The sequence below is a fragment of the Pelophylax lessonae genome, assembly GCF_965119305.1.
Source record: "Pelophylax lessonae genome assembly, chromosome: 6".
NCBI lineage: Eukaryota > Metazoa > Chordata > Amphibia > Anura > Ranidae > Pelophylax > Pelophylax lessonae.
In genome coordinates this window covers 116778036-116800745 of record NC_138773.1, presented here as the reverse complement: position 1 = coordinate 116800745, position 22710 = coordinate 116778036, and the positions used below count along the sequence as shown (strand labels likewise).

Genomic DNA, 22710 nt, shown 5'->3' with positions numbered 1-22710 from the left:
GGTAGTTGTTTATCATACACATTGCTTAAAGTGAACCTGTGCCCATATCATGCACATTAAAGTATTTATATAATATTAACAGTCAATAAAAATACTTAAAAACAAGCCCTCATTCTCCTTTGCATATATTAGCATTGTAGAGAAATTAATTTTTAAAATTCACAAAGCAGGCATTGAAATGTTATTGTTTTTTTCTATAAGAATGTATTTTGGCAGTTTGCCAGCCCTCCAATGTAAACAACTAAAAGGTGTTTCTAAGTTGTAAGAATCTGACTGAGACCGGAGTTTAGAACCTTTGTTATGACCCTTGAGGCTCTTTAAGAATCAATACCTTCACATAAAAGCATCGAGAGAGGTCAGGCATGCCTTGTTATAGAGCTATTTTACTGTTTGTTAAGAATTTGTGAAGTGTTTAATGCCCATAGTTTGGGGATCGCTGTACTTTAAGTGAAATCTAGTTAGGACTTTGATCTACTTTAAAGACTTGAAAATCTGGACAAATGGGACCACACTTATTTCCCACCATTTTACACCAAGATAGAGCAATGCGTGTGAAGTGCTTAACCATACCCATTTTCATTCTGTCTTTAAAAAATACTCAAATTTTCCTAATTAAAACATTAGAACTTTTAGTGGGAATGACTTAATCACTGTTGCATTAACATCAATGTTGACTTTATGGGCTTAATTCTTCTCCAATACTATTACTACTACTGGGCTTGGGAATTGCTTTTGGGAAAGTCCTTCCATAAAGTGACCAAGATAATACTAGGTAGTAACTTTTCCTTCAATAGGAAAGGGAAGGTTATATATCATGTAAGATTTTGTGGAGTAAACATTTGAGAGGGTAGCACCAGATGAGGGTAGCACCAGATGAGGGTAGCGCCAGCGTGGTCACATGTGTGCCATAGATGGAATCTTGCAGACAAAAGGAAACTCGCGACTGCAGCTGTTGTCATTCCAAGACCGCAAAGCTGGTAATAGAAAACAGATAACAGTACCATTTAAAAATGTTTAATATGAATTAATACAGCTAAAGCATAACATTTCAAATATGTATGTTATCAAAAGAAACATCAACCTCACCTAGACAACAACAGATAATATCCTAATTTAAAAAAACAATATATACTCCCGGTGGACTACAATATATATTATTTGAATAAATCTATTAAACATTATTTACAATGTGGTTAATGTAAAACATTTTTGGCAACATCGATGCATAAATATGTAAATGTTCTAGGAATGTACTAACCTTGATCTTATATGAAATATATGATTGTATAGCTGCATTATTTGTATCTTTGTAGACTTTCCTGCTAGTTGTGATGATAATGTGGATGTACATTTCTATAGTTTATGTAATGAATTACATTAAACATTAAAACGGTATAGTAGGAATCATACTTTTCAAAATACAGGGGACTTGCTGTCTAGTATTTTTCGCAGAATATTGTGTAAAGACTCAGCTAAAGTGTAGCATATTTCATGAACTTCATGAACTTCAGTCCAGCCAGTGAAGTACATTTCGGAGCTTTTGGTCCACTTTTACTCAAAAGTAAAGTTAAAAAAAAATCATACAAAGGGTTATGTTTGCAGGACTTTTCAGCGTCAAAACAACAAATAGATATTTTCTGTGTGTCCCTGCATAGTCACCACATTATCTCTGTGAAAAAACAAACTGCTCAGCTTGGGGCTGTACAGACTTCTGCCTAATTACTTACTGTCTTTTATTACCTCTCTCAGGTGACAGCCTGGTTAAATCACCTTTCCTTGAAGCCTGAACAGACCCTTTCCCAACTGCTTGTGCAGCAGCTCACTAGCGCGGCACTGCCATCTTTCAGAGAATGCCTTGTAATTGTTTTTCATTAAATACAAGGCGTTTTCTGACTGGATTAGGGTAGATCATGACATTATCCACCCATCCACTCCACCATAAACTAAAAAAAACTTCCCTCTATTTATTGGCCTCCAACTCCCCATGTAAATTCTCTAACTAAAACCTGAAAAAAGTAATAGGCAATGTAGCCACTCTGCCATAAGTGTGATTAGTTAAATGTATGTCTTCTGGGTAGTAATCTACCCAGGCTAATCTGTAGCATCTCGCTTGGCTTTCCCCTAATTTCAGTGTTGCTGCTGTTCCTGACTGTTGCCTGTAGGTGTCCCTGGCACCTTTGGCAATAGACAGGGTAGCTGCAGCAATGCTTGGTTATGAATATCTACGTGCCTCCTCACTAACCACTAGTAGGTTTTTTGTCAAAGGTGCATGCTGGAGAAGGATATAAATATTTGGGGAGAGGCCTGGTGATCTCTTTTTCTCCCCGGGCTGTGACCTGGGGACGTATGTGTAGTAGTATGTGCTGGTTAGGCCAGAGGCCTACTTAGGTTTAGCAAAAGCATTCTGAAGTTGTCTTGCCTGGCTAAGAAGAATACAGAACCAGAGGTAGGGAGCTAAGTGAAGAAGTCATGCTGGAGGGGAATGGGTCTTACCCTCAGGGTATCCCAGTACTTCCTTGCAGAGGATGCATTGATGTACCCACTGCTTGTCTTGGCTGTGGAGCTCTAAAGTGCAGCCAGTGGTTGCCTGATGGTCCTTATTTTTTGTAATAAACTGTGGTCTATGCTCTGTTTATGCACTGTTACAGCAGAAGTGTGGTTGAAGACTGGAAAACATGTTGCTGGCGTTACCTGAACCCCCTAACCCAAGCTTCCTGCGAGCCTGGAGTAAATAAACACCTGGAAAAGACAAAAAGTGACTGGTGTCCAACTTATTTCAATCTTCCGCTAAAGCCATGGCTCCACCCTGGGGTAATATCAGTCCATCCTGGTGCTGGGGGTTTCTTTTCCTGCCAGGGGTTACTTCATTAAAATATTTACCATAGATCCTGACTTTGATTCGCTTATGTAGGCACTGGTGATGTCAGTTAGGGGTTGATTTACTAAAACTGGACATTGCAAAATCTGGTGCAGCTCTGCAAAGAAACCAATCAGCTTCCAGTTTTTTTTTTTTTGTCAAAGCTTGTTTGAACAAGCTTAAGTTAGATTCTGACTGGCTATCATGCACTGCTGCACCAGATTGTGCTGCTTACGCATGTTTTTGCAAATGTGTGCCAGCTAAACCCCTGTTTTTAACGCAAATTGTTAGACAGGAGAATTGGGTTGGTTGCAAGCTGGCTGGTGAGGTAATCTGGGAGTTTTCTTTGGTTTTGTTTGACATGCATCACCCTTCCATGTGCTCCTTGCTACGAAGACCAGTTATAGGTGGGGGCAATTTATACTGATGTAATATTGGTGAGGGGATGCACTGGACACTTTTGCTGCCATTGCGCTAGGTGCTGGGTGTCCAGCCTGCCCCTGTGCCTTTAAGAAGTGGTGGGCTCCCTCCAAGTTCACCTGCCCTCTATCTATCTATTAGAATGCATGTGCTTTTTACTATGGAGGCTCTTACACAAAATTTTCAGAGTTAGGACTGAAGATAATATTGGGGTGCCATGGAGTGGCTCTGCAACTTACGCATTTATTTGCAAATGTGTGCTAAATGAAACCCCTGTTTTTAACCCAAACTGCTTGACAGGAGAGTTTGGTTGGTTGCAGGTTGGCTGGTGAGGTGAAACGGAAATTGTCTTTGGTTTTATTTCACATGAGTCACCCTTTTATTTGCTTGTTGCTGTGAAGGCCAGTTATAGATGGGGGCAGTGGTAATTTGTACTTTAGTAAATCAAACCCTTAGTCTTCCCATGGGAAAACCCATAGACCCTAAATAAGAAGTGCATTCTCATGAGACTTGGGATCCTGAAGCCTAGTACACACAACTAGTTTTCTTTTTTTGTTCAACCGGAGCAACTGTACTAACAATCCGATGTTAGTACAGCAATCTCCCCTGCTATTCTATTGTGTTCTGACAGGGGGATAACCTCCCCACCAAAACACTTCAATCAGTGCTCTCAACCATTGGCTAAGATGGCTGATTTTCCAGCATGCTCATCCAACAGAAGCCAGCTAAACTATCAGCTTCTTTTGGACTGGCTGCCATACACACGGGCCAAATATTAGCGGTTTTTATTGAACCAGCTGATGTCACCCGACATTTGGCCCTTGTGTACTAGGCTTTAGGTTTTTGCGGCAATACTCATTCTTCTCCGCACAGAGATTTTCAGAGCTAGAAATTTTCTGAATAGGCAAACTGTGACTTGGTACACCCACACAAAACATATCTTGCTGATTCATATCTATTCATACCACTGGCAATTCAGGTTATTTACAGTATACCAGTAAATCAGACATCAAAAGAAATGTCATTTTGTTATTATAGTCCTGAAGATGTGTTTTTTATGCAGCTACAATTCATATTGTGTTGTCTGAATAACAGCTTAACAGAAAAGCAGCTATGACATAGAGGAAGGTAAAGTAAGTATAGAAGAGTCAGGGGTGTCTTTTCCAGAGACACTGTTACCTTGCCCTAAATAGACTAGTTGACATTGGAGGCAATTCATAAAGGGTGTCGCTTGCCCCCAGTTTATGTGCCTGTCAGAAACAGGTACGTGAATCTGTCAGAGCCCAGCACTGAGGTCAACGTGTCCATAATGGACACTGCTTCCTCACCGTGCTCCATTCCTGGCCACTGCCCCTAATATCGAACTAGTCTTTTGAGTCACTGGATGGGCAGAGCCTAAAAGAAAACTGAGAGACGAGTTCTCCATCAGGTCTGTTTTGCTATCGATTGCTAGCACATGGCAGTGCCACTATTCATTCTAACAGTGGCTTTCAAATCAGCCCACTGCCATCTTTTCTCAAGCAAAAGTAAGGCAGATCTGATGGAGAACCAATTTTTTAGTTCCCCATGAGTGATTCAAGAAATTTCCCAAATATAGGCATTGCCATATTTGGGTATTGACATCAATAGGACCCCCCTTGTTTGAATTTAGCTTTTGGCCCAGTAATCCCTGAATAGGGTTGGGGATAAAATCCTGTCACATTCATGATAGTTTACCAGCAAAGATATGCCCAGCCCCACACTGAGCACTGGCATATCTGTAATTACAACCACTTTCCTAATCTGTGAACTGGTGTATTCTTTATGAGTCTATCACTGCCAGACTGACAGAATCCTAAAGTGGTTGTAGTTAGAATTTCCCAAATTTGGTGCACAAATCAGTAATGTTACCAAAACTGGCATAATTGCTTGTCTGAAATAGGCGTAGGTAGTTCTAAAAGAAACTACCAACAGAAAAGTGACATTAATGCTTTATTGAGTTTCCCAAATTGTTTCTTTAAATTAATTACTCTGAAATTGTGATATGCTAAAGCAAAATATATCCTAAAATCATTTAAAGAGGGTATGTGAAAAAAAGTGTTTTGCAGTCCAAATCAACAGCAAGCAGCTGTTGAGGACCTTTTTATAGGCAAGGGGAGCAATGTATAGAGAGCCATGGCTGTAGGACTGCATGTGCCATGATGCTACAAGTATGAAACTTTGTAATAAAAACAGCTAAAAAGCATTAACAATACAGCAATATTAAACTAAAAACAGAAGAGGGATAAAAATAAGAAAGTAAAAATAAGAGAAAAAATAAAGCAGCTACAAATGAACCAAATAACTTCAGATTGGCATCCAACACAATATGCACAACAAAAATTGAGATAAAATTGCAATACTACCCCAGGCCTCACTGTTTTAATGCTGCACTTAGGTGGCACTTCTTTTTTCTCACTTATTTTCCTGCAGAACCGGTTTATCTCTAAATACGGAAGCCCCTAGTGCTTCACTATACAGGACGTGTATTTGGTTGTACCTTTATGGACTCTTAATGGACTTTAATAACTCTGCCCATAACATATCCTATAGAGCCATTTTCCCTTGTGTATATATAGTCCAATTGTCAGCCTCCTTATGTTGGTTTTTTTTTATATCCATTCTCATATGTAATTTATTACACTGATTCAGTGCATATTAACTGTCGTCCATCTGATTGTTTATTAAGTGCCAGAGCTCCACCCTATACCTTCTTGCATAGTCCATGCGCTAGATTTTCTACCTTTGTTATTTTTCAGGGCAGCCTGGGGTGACAACTCTGCTCCTCCAAAGATACAGCATTGTTATACTAGATCAGGTTGGGTGAAAATAAAAGGGGAAAAGACCTGAAAAAAACGAATGCATCCAGCACACCTAGGGACTAATATGGTGCAATAATTTAATTTTTTTTTTTTTTTTTTTTTGGTTTATGGGTTTAGATACACCTAAAATGGAACTAAAACCATTACCTATTTCCTAAAACTATTATATTCAAGGCCTTCCACTAATGAGAAGTGTCATAGCTGCTTGTGCTCTCAGTTAAACTGTCAAGTCAATCAAATTACTGGTGTCATAACTGATCACATGTATAGCACCATGACAACTGCTGATCAGAGTTGATTGCAGCTTCCTTGGCTGTAAAGGATAGGAGGGTTAAGTTCCACTTTAGAGGATAAGTTTATCTTTATAAAAATACAGTAAATACACATTTTATTTGCAGGTATTATTTTTCTTAGGAGCTTGTAAAGCATTGCTACAACAATCAGCAGATAGTGGGTGTAATGCCAGGCTCATGCAGACTATGTAGCTGTCTGCCCTTACCTCCAATATGGGCAGGCAGTTGCTGAATGACAGGAAGCTCAATAAACTACCTACAGCGCTCATCAGCACCCTAGTAGTTCACTGAGAACTACAAGCCGTCAGCCACAAAGGATGACGGTAGTTGTAGTTCACTGATTCACAGAGATCACACTGCCACAATCTTTTGTGAATTGTGACAGCAGGTGCGGGGGAAACGATCCCTGACCCACTGTCAAATGGATGGGGGGAGGGGCAGATGCTGAACATATCGCATGTTACACCCCTAACTATTGGTGTAACATGTTCAGAAAGGTGAACTTATCCTTCAAATAGTCTTATAAACATATTTGCTAACTGAATGACTGGAGATATACACCATCAGATTCTCTTTTTACTGCTGCATCCCCATACTAAATATATACTACTAAATATATACCTTGTTCCCTTCCAATAGTTTAATGAACCTTTATAAGAGAACATACAGATCCTAAAATGCTTTGACAAAATGATGGCAATCTATAAACAGCTGCTGTGTAATTGATACAGGAACACCATAGGTTTTGCTATAACAAATTAATATTACTGGCTTAATTGCTTTAGAGACACATAGGAGAATGAGTGAAATACTTTAAAAAAATGAGATATGACAGTGAATTCCTTTGGCCTGGTGATAGGTATGCAAATGAATAACCTTTAGATAGAATATGCTAATAGAGATCTGTGTCAAGCATCCGCCCTCAGCTGCAGCTTGTATTGGCACAGAGGCATAATGTCACCTTCTACAGTAACACGCTTACAAATCTGAAGGTTGGAATGTGATGGAATACAACCCTATGTCATAAAAAGCAGAAGGATCTGACAGCAGCGAGATAAATACCTAGCAGAGTAGCATGCATTCTGTCTGCCTTCATTTAAATGAGTGCAGCCTGATGGTGCCTGGCACTGAATGAGTTACTAAATTGCTTATCAGACTCACTAAGGGGGATTTCTGGTAGCTGTGCAGACAGCCAGGCCTGGTATGAGTTTGATAAGAGACATTTACTGCATTAGGTTCTGGTAACAGTAAACTGATGCAGATGTTGTTTCTCCTGGGGGAAGGGAGATGCAATTGTAAAAAGGTGCATACTCAGTTTCTTCTAGGTAAAAATTGTATTTGTTTGAATATGATGAGCTAAAAGAAACCTTGTCATTGTGCCAATTCAGGTAAAAGTAAGGGGGCTCTTTAAAGTCCATCTCTTGATCCAGTTATACCCACAAGCACAGAGCACCCAAACTGCTCCTACTTCAGCTGCTGTAGACAACCTGATGCCTCCGGGTAGGGATGAGCTGGGTTTGGTCTTAACTTGGTCGAAAACCCAGTTTTCCAGAACATGTGGGAAGCTGTCACGTAATCACATCCCATATTGCCTGCCCCAGAGCTACATGTACACAAAGAGACAAACAAAAATAAAATTCCCAGTTCAATTTGCCAACCAGTCTGCTTACCAACCAAATTAACCTGTCTAACAGTTTGCGTCAAAACAGGGGTTTAGTTAGCACACATTTGCAAACGCATGTGAAAGCTGCAGGGCCACTTCACGGCTCCCTGTATTACCTGCAGTCCTAGCTCTAATGAAACCCCTGTTTTGACGCAAACTGTTAGACAGGTTAATTTGGTTGGTAAGCAGACTGGTTGGCAAATTGAACTGGGAATTTTATTTTTGTTTGTTTCATGTGCGTTGCCCTTCCATGTGTTCTTTGCTATGAAGGCCAGTTATAGGTGGGGGCAGTGGCCATCTTCTTTGTTGTTAATGTGTACTGGTGAGTGGACATACTGGATTCCTTTGCTGTAATACTATCAGCTGGGCCTCCATTATGCCCCCAATTACCTTTCAGGAGGGATGGGCCACCTCCAGGCTCACCTGCCCCCTATCTATCCATTAGCTTGCATGTGCTTCCACTGTGAAGACTCTTATAAATTCATTAGAGCTAGGACTGCAGGTAATACAGGGAGCCGTGAAGTGGCCCTGCAGCTTTCACATGCGTTTGCAAATGTGTGCTAACTAAACCCCTGTTTTGACGCAAACTGTTCGACAGGTTAATTTGGTTGGTAAGCAGACTGGTTGGCAAATTGAACTGGGAATTTGTATCTGTTTGTCTCATGTGCGTTGCCCTTCCATGTGTTCTTTGCTATGAAGGCCAGTTATAGGTGGGGGCAGTGGCCATCTTCTTTGTTGTTAATGTACACAAAGAGGTAAGGATATTTATGACTTATTTGACCTAATATGTCTATATGGCCATATTAGGTCAATGCATGTACACAAAAACGAAGAAGTGCTCATGACTTTATTGGCCCAGCGTAGCCACATGGCCATATTTGGTCAATATCATTGACCTAATATAGCCATGTCGCCATTTTAGGTCAATGGCTTCATCAGCTCCTTTGTGTGGGGCAGAGATTGCAGGTTTGGTGGGAATGTGATCCTGTGACAGCTTCTGATGGGTTCTGTTGAACTGGGTTCAGACTGAGTTGGGATTGAGCCAAGCTCATCCATGCTTCAACATATGGTGAAGCATGTGATCTCCTCTTATTATCCAATGCTTGGGCCATTTGTCATGCCAATGCTCCCTGTAAGCTCCAACGCCAGCTGACACCTACTGAATGCTGTGACAATATACACTATATTGTCAAAAGTATTGTGATGGCTGCCTTTATACGCACATGAACTTTAATGGCATCCAAGTCTTAGTCCCTAGGGTTCAAAATTGAGTTGGCTCCCCTTTGCAGCTATAACAGCTTTAACTCTTCAGGGAAGGTTGGCCACAAGCTTTAGGAGTGTGTTTTTGGAAATGTTTGACCATTCTTCCAGAAGCTTATTTGTGAGGCCAGGCACTGATGTTGGATGAGAAACTCATTTATCCATGTCTTTATGGATCTTGCTTTGTGTACTGGTGCGCAGTCATGTTGTAACAGGAAGGAGCTATCCCGAAAACTGTTGACAACAAAGTTGGGAGCATAAAATTGTCCAAAATGTCTTGGTATGCTGACTTCTTAAGACTTCCCTTTACGGAGTTCCCTTCACTGGAACTAAAGGGCCAAGCCCAACCCCTAATAAACACCCCAACACTATAATCCACCCTCCGCCAAATGATTTTGACCAGTACACAAAGCAAGTTCCATAAAGACATGGATGAGTGAGTTTGGGGGGGAGGCGCTTGACTGACCTGCACAGAGTCCTGACCTCAACCTGATAGAACACCTTTGGGATGATTTAGAGTGGGGACTGCAAGCCAGGCCTTCTTGTACAACATCAGTGCCTGACCTCAAAAATGTGCTTCTGGAAGAATGGTCAAACAATTCCATAGACACACTCCTAAACCTTGTGGACAGCTTTCTGAGAAGAGATGAAGCTGTTATGGCTGCAAAGGGTGTGCCAACTCAATAATGAACCCTACAGACTAAGGCTGGGATGCCATTAAAGTTCATGTGTGTGTAAAGGCAGGCATCTCACCCTTTGGCCCTTTGGCGACAATTTATTAAAAATTTGATTTTTAAAAAAAATTTTAGTGGATAGATTTTATAGCAGAAAGTACATTTTTGTTTTTCAAAAGGTTTGGTCTGTATTAGTTTATATAGCAAAAAATAAAGGGCAATCAAATTGCACCAAAATAAATATCTGTTAGTGTTTTGGTACAGAGTGCATGCCCACATAATTACCAGTTAAAATAGCGCAGTGCTAAATAGCAAAAAATGGCCTGGTCATGAAGCGGGTAAAACCTTTCAGAGCTCAAGTGGTAAAGTAGGCTCAAAAGTGAGAAGGAAGAGCAGAGATGACCAGTGGATGGTGTGTGTGTGTGTGGGGGGGGGGGGGGCGGGAGCAGAGGTAGCCTGTGGAAGTGAGGAGGAGAGCAGAGGTGATCAGTAGAAGAAAGGGGGAGAGCAGAGGTGACCAGTGTCGACCAGAGGAAGTGAGAGGGAGAACAGATTTGTCCAATCGAAGTGAGGGGGAGAGAAGAGGTGACAAATGGAAGTGAGGATGGGGAGCAGAGGTGACCTGTGGAATATATGGGAACCTGTGTGTATATGTGTATATATATATATATATATATATATATATATATATATATATATATATATATGTATGTATATATATATATATGTATGTATATATATATATATATATATATGTGTATATATATATATATATATATATATATATATATATATATAAATATATATGTGTATGTATATATGTATATATATATATATATATATATATATATATGTGTATGTATATGTGTATATATATGTATATATATATATACACACACGCACATGTATATACACACATATATACAGTGCCTTGCGAAAGTATTCAGCCCCCTTGAACTTTGCAACCTTTTGCCACATTTCAGGCTTCAAACATAAAGATATAAAACTGTAATTTTTTGTGAAGAATCAACAACAAGTGGGACACAATCATGAAGTGGAACGAAATTTATTGGATATTTCAAACTTTGTTAACAAATACAAAACTGAAAAATTGGGCGTGCAAAATTATTAAGCCCCTTTACTTTCAGTGCAGCAAACTCTCTCCAGAAGTTCAGTGAGGATCTCTGAATGATCCAATGTTGACATAAATCACTAATGATGATAAATAGAATCCACCTGTGTGTAATCAAGTCTCCGTATAAATGCACCTGCACTGTAATAGTCTCAGAGGTCCGTTTAACCACTTAAGCCCCGGAAGATTTTACCCCCTTCCTGACCAGGGCCTATTTTGCGATTCGGCACTGCGTGACTTTAACGGACAATTGCGCGGTCGTGTGACGCTGTACCAAAACGAATTTGACGTCCTTTTTTTCCCACAAAAAGAGCTTTCTTTTGGTGGTATTTGATCACCTGTGCGATTTTTTATCATGCGCTATAAACAAAAAAAGAGCGTCAATTTTGCAAAAATAACAATATTTTTCACATTTTTTTAGATGACATTCCCAAAAAAAAAAATGTAAAAATCTAAATTTTTTTACATTTTAGGCCAATTTGTTTTATGCTACATATGTTTGGTAAAAAAAAAAATCGCAAAAAGTGTATTTTGATTGGTTTGCGCAAAAGTTATTGCGTTTACTAACTAAGGGAAAGATTTCTGTCATTTTTGTTGTTTTTTTTTTTAACGAGTAATGGCGGCGATCTGCGATTTTTTTTGCGGGACTGCGACATTGCAGCGGACAGATCGGACCCTTGACTGACATTTTTGACACTTTTGGGGTTACCAGTGACATTACTGCAGTAATCAGTGCTATACATATGCACTGTTACTGTAAAAATGACACTGGCAGTGAAGGAGTTAACTTTATTGGAGAGGGAGGGGTTAAGTGTGTCCCTAGGGGCGTGTTTCTAACTGTGATTGGCTGTGACTACTAGTGTAAGAACAGAGATCAACGGTCCTACATAGTAGAACCGTGTGATCTCCATTCTTACATAGGGAAGAATGACAGGCGGCTTTGTTTACATTAGCCGCCTGCATTTCTTCCGGTGTAACGGAAGATCGCGAGTGCCCGGCGGACATCGGGTCCGCCTGGCACACGCGCGGGGGGGGGTCCGTGACCGCGCGGGAGCAGGAGCGCGCCTCCGGCGGCGCGCGCTCGCTCCCTAGAGCCTCACAGGCTAGCGACGTGCATGGAGCAAGGAACACACCAGGCAGGGTCCGCCTGGCACACGCACGGGGGGGTCCGTGACCGCGCGGGAGCAGGAGCGCGCCTCCGGCGGCGCACGCTCGCTCCCTAGAGCCTCACAGGCTAGCGACGTGCATGGAGCAAGGAACACACCAGGCAGGTCCGAGATACTGTTGTGGAGAAGTTTAAAGCTGGATTTGGATACAAAAAGATTTCCCAAGCTTTAAACATCCCAAGGAGCACTGTGCAAGTGATAATATTGAAATAGAAGGAGTATCAGACCACTGCAAATCTACGAAGACCTGCCCGTCCCTCTAAACTTTCAGCTCATACAAGGAGAAGACTGATCAGAGATGCAGCCAAGAGGCCCATGATCACTCTGGATGAACTGCAGAGATCTACAGCTGAGGTGGGAGACTCTGTTCATAGGACAACAATCAGTCGTATACTGCACAAATCTGGCCCTTATGGAAGAGTGGCAAGAAGAAAGCCATTTGTTAAAGATATCCATAAAAAGTGTCGTTTAAAGCTAGCCACAAGCCACCTGGGAGACACACCAAACATGTGGAAGAAGGTGCTCTGGTCAGATGAAACCAAAATCAAACTTTTTGGCAACAATGCAAAATGTTATGTTTGGTGTAAAAGCAACACAGCTCATCACCCTGAACACACCATCCCCACTGTCAAACATGGTGGTGGCAGCATCATGGTTTGGGCCTGTTTTTCTTCAGCAGGGACAGGGAAGATGGTTAAAATTGATGGGAAGATGGATGGAGCCAAATACAGGACCGTTCTGGAAGAAAACCTGATTGAGTCTGCAAAAGACCTGAGACTGGGACGGAGATTTGTCTTCCAACAAGAAAATGATCCAAAACATAAAGCAAAATCTACAATGGAATGGTTCACAAATAAACATATCCAGGTGTTAGAATGGCCAAGTCAAAGTCCAGACCTGAGTCCAATTGAGAATCTGTGGAAAGAACTGAAAACTGCTGTTCACAAACACTCTCCATCCAACCTCACTGAGCTCGAGCTGTTTTGCAAGGAGGAATGGGCAAAAATTTCAGTCTCTCGATGTGCAAAACTGATAGAGACATACCCCAAGCGACTTACAGCTGTAATCGCAGCAAAAGGTGGCGCCACAAAGTATTAACTTAAGGGGGCTGAATAATTTTGCACGCCCAATTTTTCAGTTTTTTATTTTTTTTAAAAGTTTGAAATATCCAATAAATTTCATTCCACTTCATGATTGTGTCCCACATGTTGTTGATTCTTCACAAAAAATTACAGTTTTATATCTTTATGTTTGAAGCCTGAAATGTGGCAAAAGGTTGCAAAGTTCAAGGGGGCCGAATACTTTTGCAAGGCACTGTATATATATATATATATATATATATATATATATATATATATATATATATATATATGTATACCCCTAACCCAAAATCTGCATAGTCAGGTCATCCTAAACTCCGGTCACCCTGGCATGGCAGAGTCAGGTCACCCTAAACACAGGTCACCCTAAACACCGGTCACCCTGGCATGGCAGAGTGGGGTCATGCAGCTGCCATGTAAGGGTGAACGGAGTTCAGGGTGACCCCACTCTGCCATGTCAGGGTGACCGGTGTTCAGGGTGACCCCACTCTGTCATGTCAGGGTGACCGAGTTTAGGGTGACCTGACTGCCATGCCAGGGTGACCGTGTGTATATAAATATACACACATATGCACAATATATATCTATATATATATATATAGATATATATAGATATATATATATATATAAAAAGGCCTCCTGAAAACGCAAGCGCTAAACGTGGGTGATCGCGTTTGGTCTCGTTTTTGTGTTTGAAACGCCAGGAAACACACGTTCTAAAGCAAATAATTGCTTTCCAAAAAACGTCACTGAACTCAACTGCCTGTAAATGACTGTAAACGACCCTGTGTACATGGACAGATAAGATAACATAGAGATGGGTTCAGGGGCTTCTGAAAAAAACGCCCAACTGCTCCTAAACAGCCATTTACAAGTTGCAGTGTACATGAGCCCTTAGTGTTGAACTAAAAAGCCTTGCAAAATTTGAAAAAAAAAACCCTTAATTTCCTGTGCAAATATCTTTTATTATTATAATCTTATATTATTATGGATTGTCTTCAGATTTGGTAGTTATTTCTTTTGCATTTGCGCGCTATTCTTTTTTAATATACATGTCCTTTGGTTCATAGCTGCAGCAGCTTTAGAAATACATGGGTATGCTCCCCCAAATTTTTTGCCTAAATATCTTTTATTGTCTGTATTTACAGTAATAAGTGTGACCCACGGGGGGGGGGGGGGGGGGGGGATACATAAATGTTGTGCCACCCCTGAAGGAACCGCTTGGTAAATTGGGTTCTTGGTTAAGGGCCTCAAATGCAAGAACAATCTCAGCCCCAATATTTATTTTGACGTCAAATTTAAATTTAGTTTTAGTCATAGTCCTTTGACTAAAATGCCATTTTAGTTTTAGTCATATTTTAGTCATCTTAATTGTTTTAGTTTTAGTCATATTTTAGTCAACTAAAATCTCCGGTACATCTCAATCGACTAAAATCTCCAGTACATTATGTTCGACTAAAATCTGATGAGCTTAGGTAAATTGTAATGTATTATTTACTGTAGGATTTTATCTAGAATTCCCAAACTCATTATATACTCCTGGAGTAAAAATCTAATAACATTATTATTTATGGTATTAGGCTCCGTTCACATATTGGCATCCCAAATCACGGCAAATCGCGGGACGCCTGCGCATTATTCGTCACTTCAAACGTCAGTTCCAAGAAGTTTTTGTACTTCTTTTGGGGCGACAGGTGTCCCTCCATTCTATTTGCACGATTTTACTGTGATTTGACGGGTGACAATCGTGGCAAAATTGAGCCGCACCTGGGGTGCCATTGGAAATTGAGCCGCACCTGGGGTGCCACCATTCTGCCCACAATCTGGGACGCAAAAATGTGAACAGAGCCTAAGGGTCCTTTCACACGCTGCGCTGCCAACAAGGTCCGTTCTCTGCTCAATGGGAGATCGATCCACCGATCCCCACTGAGCAGGCGGATGACAGCTCCGTCACCGCTCTGTGTGCGGAGAGGGAGGTGTTAGAGCCCCGCTGCTCTCTATGGGGGAATCGGATGAGAATGGACCACCTGTTCTCATCTGATCCCATCCGATCTGATCCGCTGGACGGATGGAAAATAGGGTTTCCATCTGTCCGGATTTCACGGACAGGATCCGAATCGGATAGCAGCGGGTGTCAGCGGAATGTCACCGCTGACATCCGCTGCCCCATAGGGATGCATAGAGGATCCGATCAGGTCCGCCTAAAAAACTGACAGACGGATCAGTTTGGATCGTTCATGTGAAAGGGCCCTTAGGGTTTGAAAATGCACTACAGACAATGGTTTTAGGCTCCTTTCACACACGGAGTCCGTCGGCGGACTTCGTTTTTCTCAGCGGGGGATCGATCCGCGGATTCCCCGCTGAGCAGGCGGATGGCAGCTCTGTCCCTGCGCTGTGTGCAGAGACAGAGCTGTCAGGTCCCTGCTGTTCTTTTTGGAGGAATCGGATGAGAACGGACCGCCTGTTCGTTCTCATCCAATCCCATCTGATCCGCTGAACGGATGGAAAATAGGGTTTCCATCCGTCCAGATTTGACAGACAATGCCTTGGGGGTTTTTCGTGCCTGTGACCTGGTATATCTAATTTTTTATATCCACAATAATTATTTAGAATGCCACTTACACTTTGGTGAACCTACTGGTCTCCTTTGCCTTTGAGTGCATATACAATATATATATATTTACCTTAGATGTCGAGGTTTCTATTTAACCATTTCAGCCACTTCACTATTATTAAATCTCAGCAGCACTATATGACAATATAATTGATATATATCTATACAAGCACTACTTTGCCCAGATTTTCTTTCTATTGTGATCATTAGGAATGTGTCTTCTCTTTTCCTATTGTAGATTGAATGCTTAAACATAATTTTATGCCACTGCCTTGCACCTCTTCCCTTGGCCTTGCTGGAATTCAGTGGTTTGGCCTGCTGGCCTTCTTTTGTCCTTTTTGCTATCCTTTTGTCTTTCTTTTGTTATCGTCTTTATTGCCCAAGCAAAGGGACAGATATCATTACTGGGTTTTTAACTGATCTGGCTGATGTAATCTGGGTTTGAGATCCCTGCAAAAGATGTAAGTTCATCTGTCACATGAACAGTTTTTGGTGTGTGTGCAGGTGAGGAGAACCTGCTCTGTGGCTTTGAGGGGTTGTAACCGCTTGGATGAGGGCCATAAACAGTGTTTCCCAAGGAGGGAGACTGTGGCTGTTGCCCCTAGCAATGCTGGTGTAAGTAGACCAGTTATTGATGTGCAGGCTTCTCAGCTTGCAAGAGGAAGCAGTGTGGGAAGCCCAGACAAGACACCGAGCCAACTGCACGGTTTGTGGTGCAGTGGGGGGGGGGGGGGGGGTTGTGCAGCATGCTATCTCCAAGTGCCTGTTGTCCCAGTTTTGAGTTCAAAGGGACGTGACCAGCCAAAAGGTCAGTGTCTGCAGTTGGGAAGCCTGATCTGAGTGCCTGGAATGAGCAACAGGCTAACCTGACGTTCAAGAGGAGGGTGGTTGCCCATAGCAATGGCTGTGATGTCAAGTCTGCAGACTGGGTGAGAAAGACTGACTATGTGTCTGTGCACACTGGAGTGGAAGTGACTCCAAATGGGAGATCCACTGTCTGTGCAGAAAAGGACTTGCCTTGCTGCAGTGCCCTGTTCAGTGGGGAGGCTAGTGTTAAAATGTAAGCTGATAATGTAATGCTTAATATTGAGTAAAAAATTGCTGCTGTGTCAGTTGAACAAGGTTCAAAATTTAATGAGGTAGGGGTGACCTCTAAGCAGGGTTTACTATCTCCCCTAGCAACAGTATATAAGGATGCAGAGGTCCCTAGAAACCTCCAGGGAGCGCTTTGTGTTGGAGGTAGAGGTTGCCCGGGACAACAGTGGTGCCGTTCTAAAGGATAAGAGGGTACTTGAACCTGGTGATGAGAATAGGTTAAATGCTCAAACTGAAATGTATGAAAATGTAAAACAGAAAATTGTATACAAATTTTTCCGTAATTTTCCTTTCCTGGTGCATCTTCATGGCAGCATACAATGGGTTGTGGCCCGCCCCCACAACTTGATAGGACCGGTTAACTATAAATCAAAGACAGACCCAGCTCGCTTTTAGAAAGCTCCCTCCAACCTGAGGTCCTTGCAGGGCTGTATCCTTCTTGTTCCAGGCAGACTTGATATATTAGCTTGGCAGGCAATGACTCTCCTCCACAAATGCAGCAAATATTAGGGCTGGTAGCTTGTGATGTTTGTAAATGGGAAGCAATGATAACGAGAGGTGACCTTGATCAACATTGCCTGGATGTCTGCTGTTAGATGGCGACGTGTCTTGACCTTTAGAGGGCTCCCTCCATCTTGAGGTCCTTACAGGGCTGTAGATATTGGTTCTTTTTTTCCCAATCTTCACTACTTATCTAATCCCTAAACCTTAAAAGCAATGGTTGTCTGACTGGGCAATGTTCCCCATAGAAACAGAGCAAAGCAACAGACTGAAATGAAAAACAGCATGACACAGTGATCCCATAGCAAGCATTGAGAAGGGGATAAGAAGAGCCAAGGTGAAATGCCATAGTGATGCACAGTGATCCTAGAGCAACACTGAGAAGGAGAAAACAAAAGCCCAGGTGAATGCCATAAGGAGCACAATGATCCCAGAACAACACTGAGAAGGAGATATGAAAAGCTTAGGTGAATGCCATAAAACAGGAAAACATACCTGCAAACAATTACCACATAAGCATCCAGAATGCACGAGTAGAGAGGTCCACCATGTGTTGCCCAAAAATGCCATAAAACCATTTAAACTATCAATTTTTGACAATAGTGATGATATCAGTGCCTGTGCATGCTCAGATCGCCATCTTGGAAAAGGTCTAGCCAGGAAACAGGCCACAGGAGCCGCATCACTTCCTGCCTTTCATGCTCAGAGTATACTTGCACTGCTGCAGCCATCTTTAAAATGGCAAACGCCCACAAAAAAAGAGAAAAGAGGTGAAAAGCATATGGAAAGCAAAGGGAAAATGCTGTCACTTACGTCAAAGCTTGTTTAAAGTTTTCTTTGACAGGCCTGCTCCGTCAGAATGGGGCTCCAACCATATAGCTCATGTAGAGGCTGTACAGGAAGGATTTTCACCCAGGAGAGGCTGAACTATGCCCTCCAGACCATCAGAATGGGGCTCCAACCATATAGCTCTTTTTGAGACTATACAGGAAGGACTTCCACCCAGGAAAGGCTAAACCTAGCTGGGGCTACAAACGGTAAGAGATACCTCACGACTCTAGTCCTAATCAGGTGAGGACAAAAAGGAGAATGCTGCGAGCCGGATCTGTCTTTGATTTATAGTTAACCAGTCCTATCAGGTTAAGGGGGCAGAGCCACAACCCATTGTATGCTGCCATGATGCATCAGGAAAGGTTGATATGTTAAATATAGCATCATCTGCTCACAGTGGTGAGGGTGTGGTACTGCAATCTGCTATGGTTAAAAATGTATTGCCACAGTTATTTTAACTGACAATTGCGCTGTCATGCGACACTGTACCCAAAAAAAATTGATGTCCTTTTTTTCCCCACCAATGGAGCTTTCTTTTGGTGGTATTTGATCACCTTTGACATTTTTATTTTTTTCGTTATAAACAAAAAAAGAGCAACAATTTTGAAAAAATAAAAAATAACGTTTTTTACTTCCTGCTATAAAACACATCCAATAAAAAATGTAAAAAATCAAATTTCTTCATTAATTTAGCCCAATATGTATTCTGCTACATATTTTTGGAAAAATAAATCCCAATAAGCGTAAATTAATTGGTCTGCACAAAAGTTATCGTGTCTACAAATTATGGAATATTTTAAAGGCATTTTTATTTATTTATTTATTTATTACTAGTAATGGTGGCGATCAGCTATTTTTAGCAGGACAGCAACATTGCTAAAATGATGCACTGTTACTGTACTATTGACACTGGCAGGGAAGGGGTTAACATCATGGGGGGGATTAAATGTGTCCCTAGGGGGTGCTTGCTACCTGTGGGGGGTTGCTCTGACTGGGGAAAGACAGAGATCCGTGTTCCTGCTTAGCATCTCTATTTTCTCCCCTGTCAGAACGTCAATCTGTCTTGTTTACATAGGCAGAGCGCTATTCAGTCTCTCTCGGGAATGATGGCAGGTGGCAGGCGGACATTTGGTCCGCCGGACCCTCTGATTGGCTCCCCTCTGTCCAACTTAGTGGCTATTGCATGAAATGACGTACAGATACGTGATTTCGCGCAATAGAGCCACTTTGCCGCAGTAAATGTACGTTAGGCAGTTGGCAAGTGGAAAACGAAAGTGATATGTGCATTGTGTCTGCTGCTGAACCACTTTGCCCTGTGTCTCCTGGGGCAGTTGAAGTAGTACTGCACAATACCTCTGATGGGAGAACAGAGAAAGAAGACCGGGACAGGTGGGCAACAAGCCTGTTAGCTTTAATAAAAGAGAACTCTGTTTGTAACATTGGAGCGGACACAAATTCTGCTGTGCTAAATAGAGTGACTGCAGAGCAGCTTATGGACAAGGGCTCACTTGCTGCTGTTGAAGATGGTATCCCTCATAAGTTCGAAGGGCCAAGTGAGATTGAGCACATAGCAGAGGCTGTGCCAACAACCAACAAAGGATATAATGGTGATCAGTTGTCGGGACAGTTACTGGAAGAGGATCATGTGCCAGTGGAGTCGGTGGTTAGTGACGTTGTCATGGGAGATAAGCACACCGCTGTGAGGGAAACCCATGGGTTTTGCTGAACTTTCTTTTCAATAAAAATAGGCAAGACAAGCCCTTAAATGAAGAAAAGCGAGTGGCAGAGTCCTTAAAGCTATACACTAAAACAAGATCCTACACAGCACTGCTCTAAAAATTCATAGACAAAATATAAAGCATGATCATAATGGACATGCTATGGCAATTCAAATTCAAATTAAAGTGTTACTAAACTCACAACAGTAAAATCAGTGTGTATATGCCGTAAAGAATTCTTGTTATACTCACTATGGAACCTAAAGCATTGTGTAAAAAGGCTGTTTGATCCTGTCTTCTCTGATCCTCTCCTTTTTCCAAAGCCCCCAAACCATCCCCTGAAAGAATAGAGCCTTGGGGCAAGCTGCACATGCTCAGTTTGGTGCATATTGCCAGAGAGTTTTTTTTTTTGGAGAGTGCATGTGATCAGCACAGGGTCAATCAGCACTGTCCAGACAGAGGGTCAGGGGTCCTGCAGCCTCACAGGACAATCAGGGAAGATGAAAACTCCTTCTACAAGCTTTACCAGTGCTCTGCTGGACACTCATAGAAGTCACAAGACTGCTCTAACTTCTAATAAGAAAAGGCATTAAGCAGTTTATAGTTACCAATAGTATTGCATTTCCATGTTCTGTGTACTGTGGGAGACCAGATATATTGAATGCAGGGTGCTGGGTTTGGTAACACTTTAAGGCTAAGTAATCATATAAACAGTGAATAAATCCGAGTAAAACGTCCCAAATAAAAGAGTGCTCATGCAGATGTAAATAAAACAGGTGCTCCACTTCTCAGATGATGTACATTAATGCATGCAAATAAAATACCAGGGAGGATCTCATAGCTTAAAAATGTTTGATTTTATGAAAACACAGAAATTTTGTAAAAAATTCACACTTACATTTGTAGGTCCCTATAAGAACCAGAACTGGGTATGTATGGTTTGCATAGGGAGGAAAAAACAGCCTTGGCTGTGCATGTGTAGAAAATCAGTGTGTTCTCCAACAGGAGGATATAACATCTCCAGAAATTATGTCAGCACGTAGACCATACCTCAACTGGTTTCATCCTAATTGGATGTCTTCAGGGAATTCATCCAATCAGTATACATTTTGGCCTAATTTTATGAAGAAAAATTACTTTTTTTTTTTTCCAATTTTTTTTCTTTTTTGTGGTTATATTGCAAAAATAAAAACCCAGTGATGATTAAGTATTACCAAAAGAAAGCTCTATCTGTCTAAAAAAAATGATAAAAATGTATTTTGGGTACAGTGTTGCATGTAATTGTCGTTCAAATTGTGAGAGCACTGAAAGCGGAAAATTGGCCTGGGCAGGAAGGGGGTGAAAGTGTCCAGTATTGGAGTGGTTAAATATTAAGAAAAAAATAAGAAAAGCCTTTTTCTTTTTTTTTTTTTTTTTTCTTTCAGCAGCTTAGTAGATGCCCCCTACGTATTCTTATGTGGTAGTTCAGTGTGATTTTGACCTCAAATTTTTATTTAATCTTAGTCATAATCTTTTGACTAAAATGCCATTTTAGTTTTAGCCTTATTTTAGTCAACTAAAATAATGTTTATTTAGTCGACGAAAAGGTTCTCGTCAACGAAATGCTCAGTCCCTTTGGCACACCTGGTTGAGTCAAAGTTACTGAATGCCATTGTTAATTTCATAGACAAAAACATTTTCGTTTTAATTTTCATCAGAGACATATTTCCAGTGAGAAATATGACCAAAACGAAACGAAAAGTAGCCCACATTTACGTCAATAAACAAAAACTAGGTAAAAATCAATTTCATTTTCATCAATGAACAAAAATGAATGGAAATGTGAGGGAGGGACGTTTACCCACGTGGACTTCCGGTTTCCTTGGAGCTCCGCCTATAGAGCCCGTGAGTTCTTCTGCTCCCAGCAAGCAGGGTAGAGAGTAGCAACTGCAGCATGTTTAGCACTGTGCAGCATTAAATGACTCCTCAGATGACCGTCCAGAGCACTGTGCATTACAGGCCTCCCGAGAGTCCCGACTCACCACCGTCCAGAGCACTGTGCATTAGCAGGCCCCCTCAAACCGCCAAGAGCAGTGGGAGTGTGTACATAACAGGCCTCCCCTCAGACCACCATCCAGAGCACTGTGCAGCATTTCAGGCCTCTCAGACCACTGTCGAGAGCACTGTACATTACAGGCCTCCTCAGACCACCATCAAGAGTACTGTGTAGAATTACAGGCCTCCTCAGACCACAGTCCAGAGAACTGTGCAGCCTTACAGGCCTCCTCAGACAGTAGTTTGTTCAAACCTTAATACCATAAATAATAACATGATATTACTTTTTTTTTTACTCCGTGAGTATATAATGAATTTGGAAATAGCTGAGAAATGGTTAAATAATGCATTGCAATTAAATTAAACCCAAAACATTTTAGTTGACTAAATTGATTTTAGTTGACTAAAATGTACTGGGGATTTTAGTCGACTAAATATGACTAAAACTAAAACAATTGCAGATGACTAAAATGCAACTAAAACTAAAATGGCATTTTAGTGCAAAGACTGAC

General features: G+C 41.4%; 1 protein-coding gene across 1 annotated transcript in view; it reads right to left on the bottom strand.

The window, feature by feature from the left end:
• Positions 1 to 871: 871 nt before the first annotated feature.
• Positions 872 to 22710, bottom strand: part of CLEC19A (C-type lectin domain containing 19A) — a 79151-nt gene continuing 57312 nt past the window's right edge. The window contains exon 5 of the mRNA XM_082260985.1: positions 872 to 974. Within this exon, the coding sequence (XP_082117111.1) occupies positions 895 to 974 (80 nt within the window). The 3' untranslated portion in view covers positions 872 to 894. The remainder of the gene's footprint in view (positions 975 to 22710) is intronic.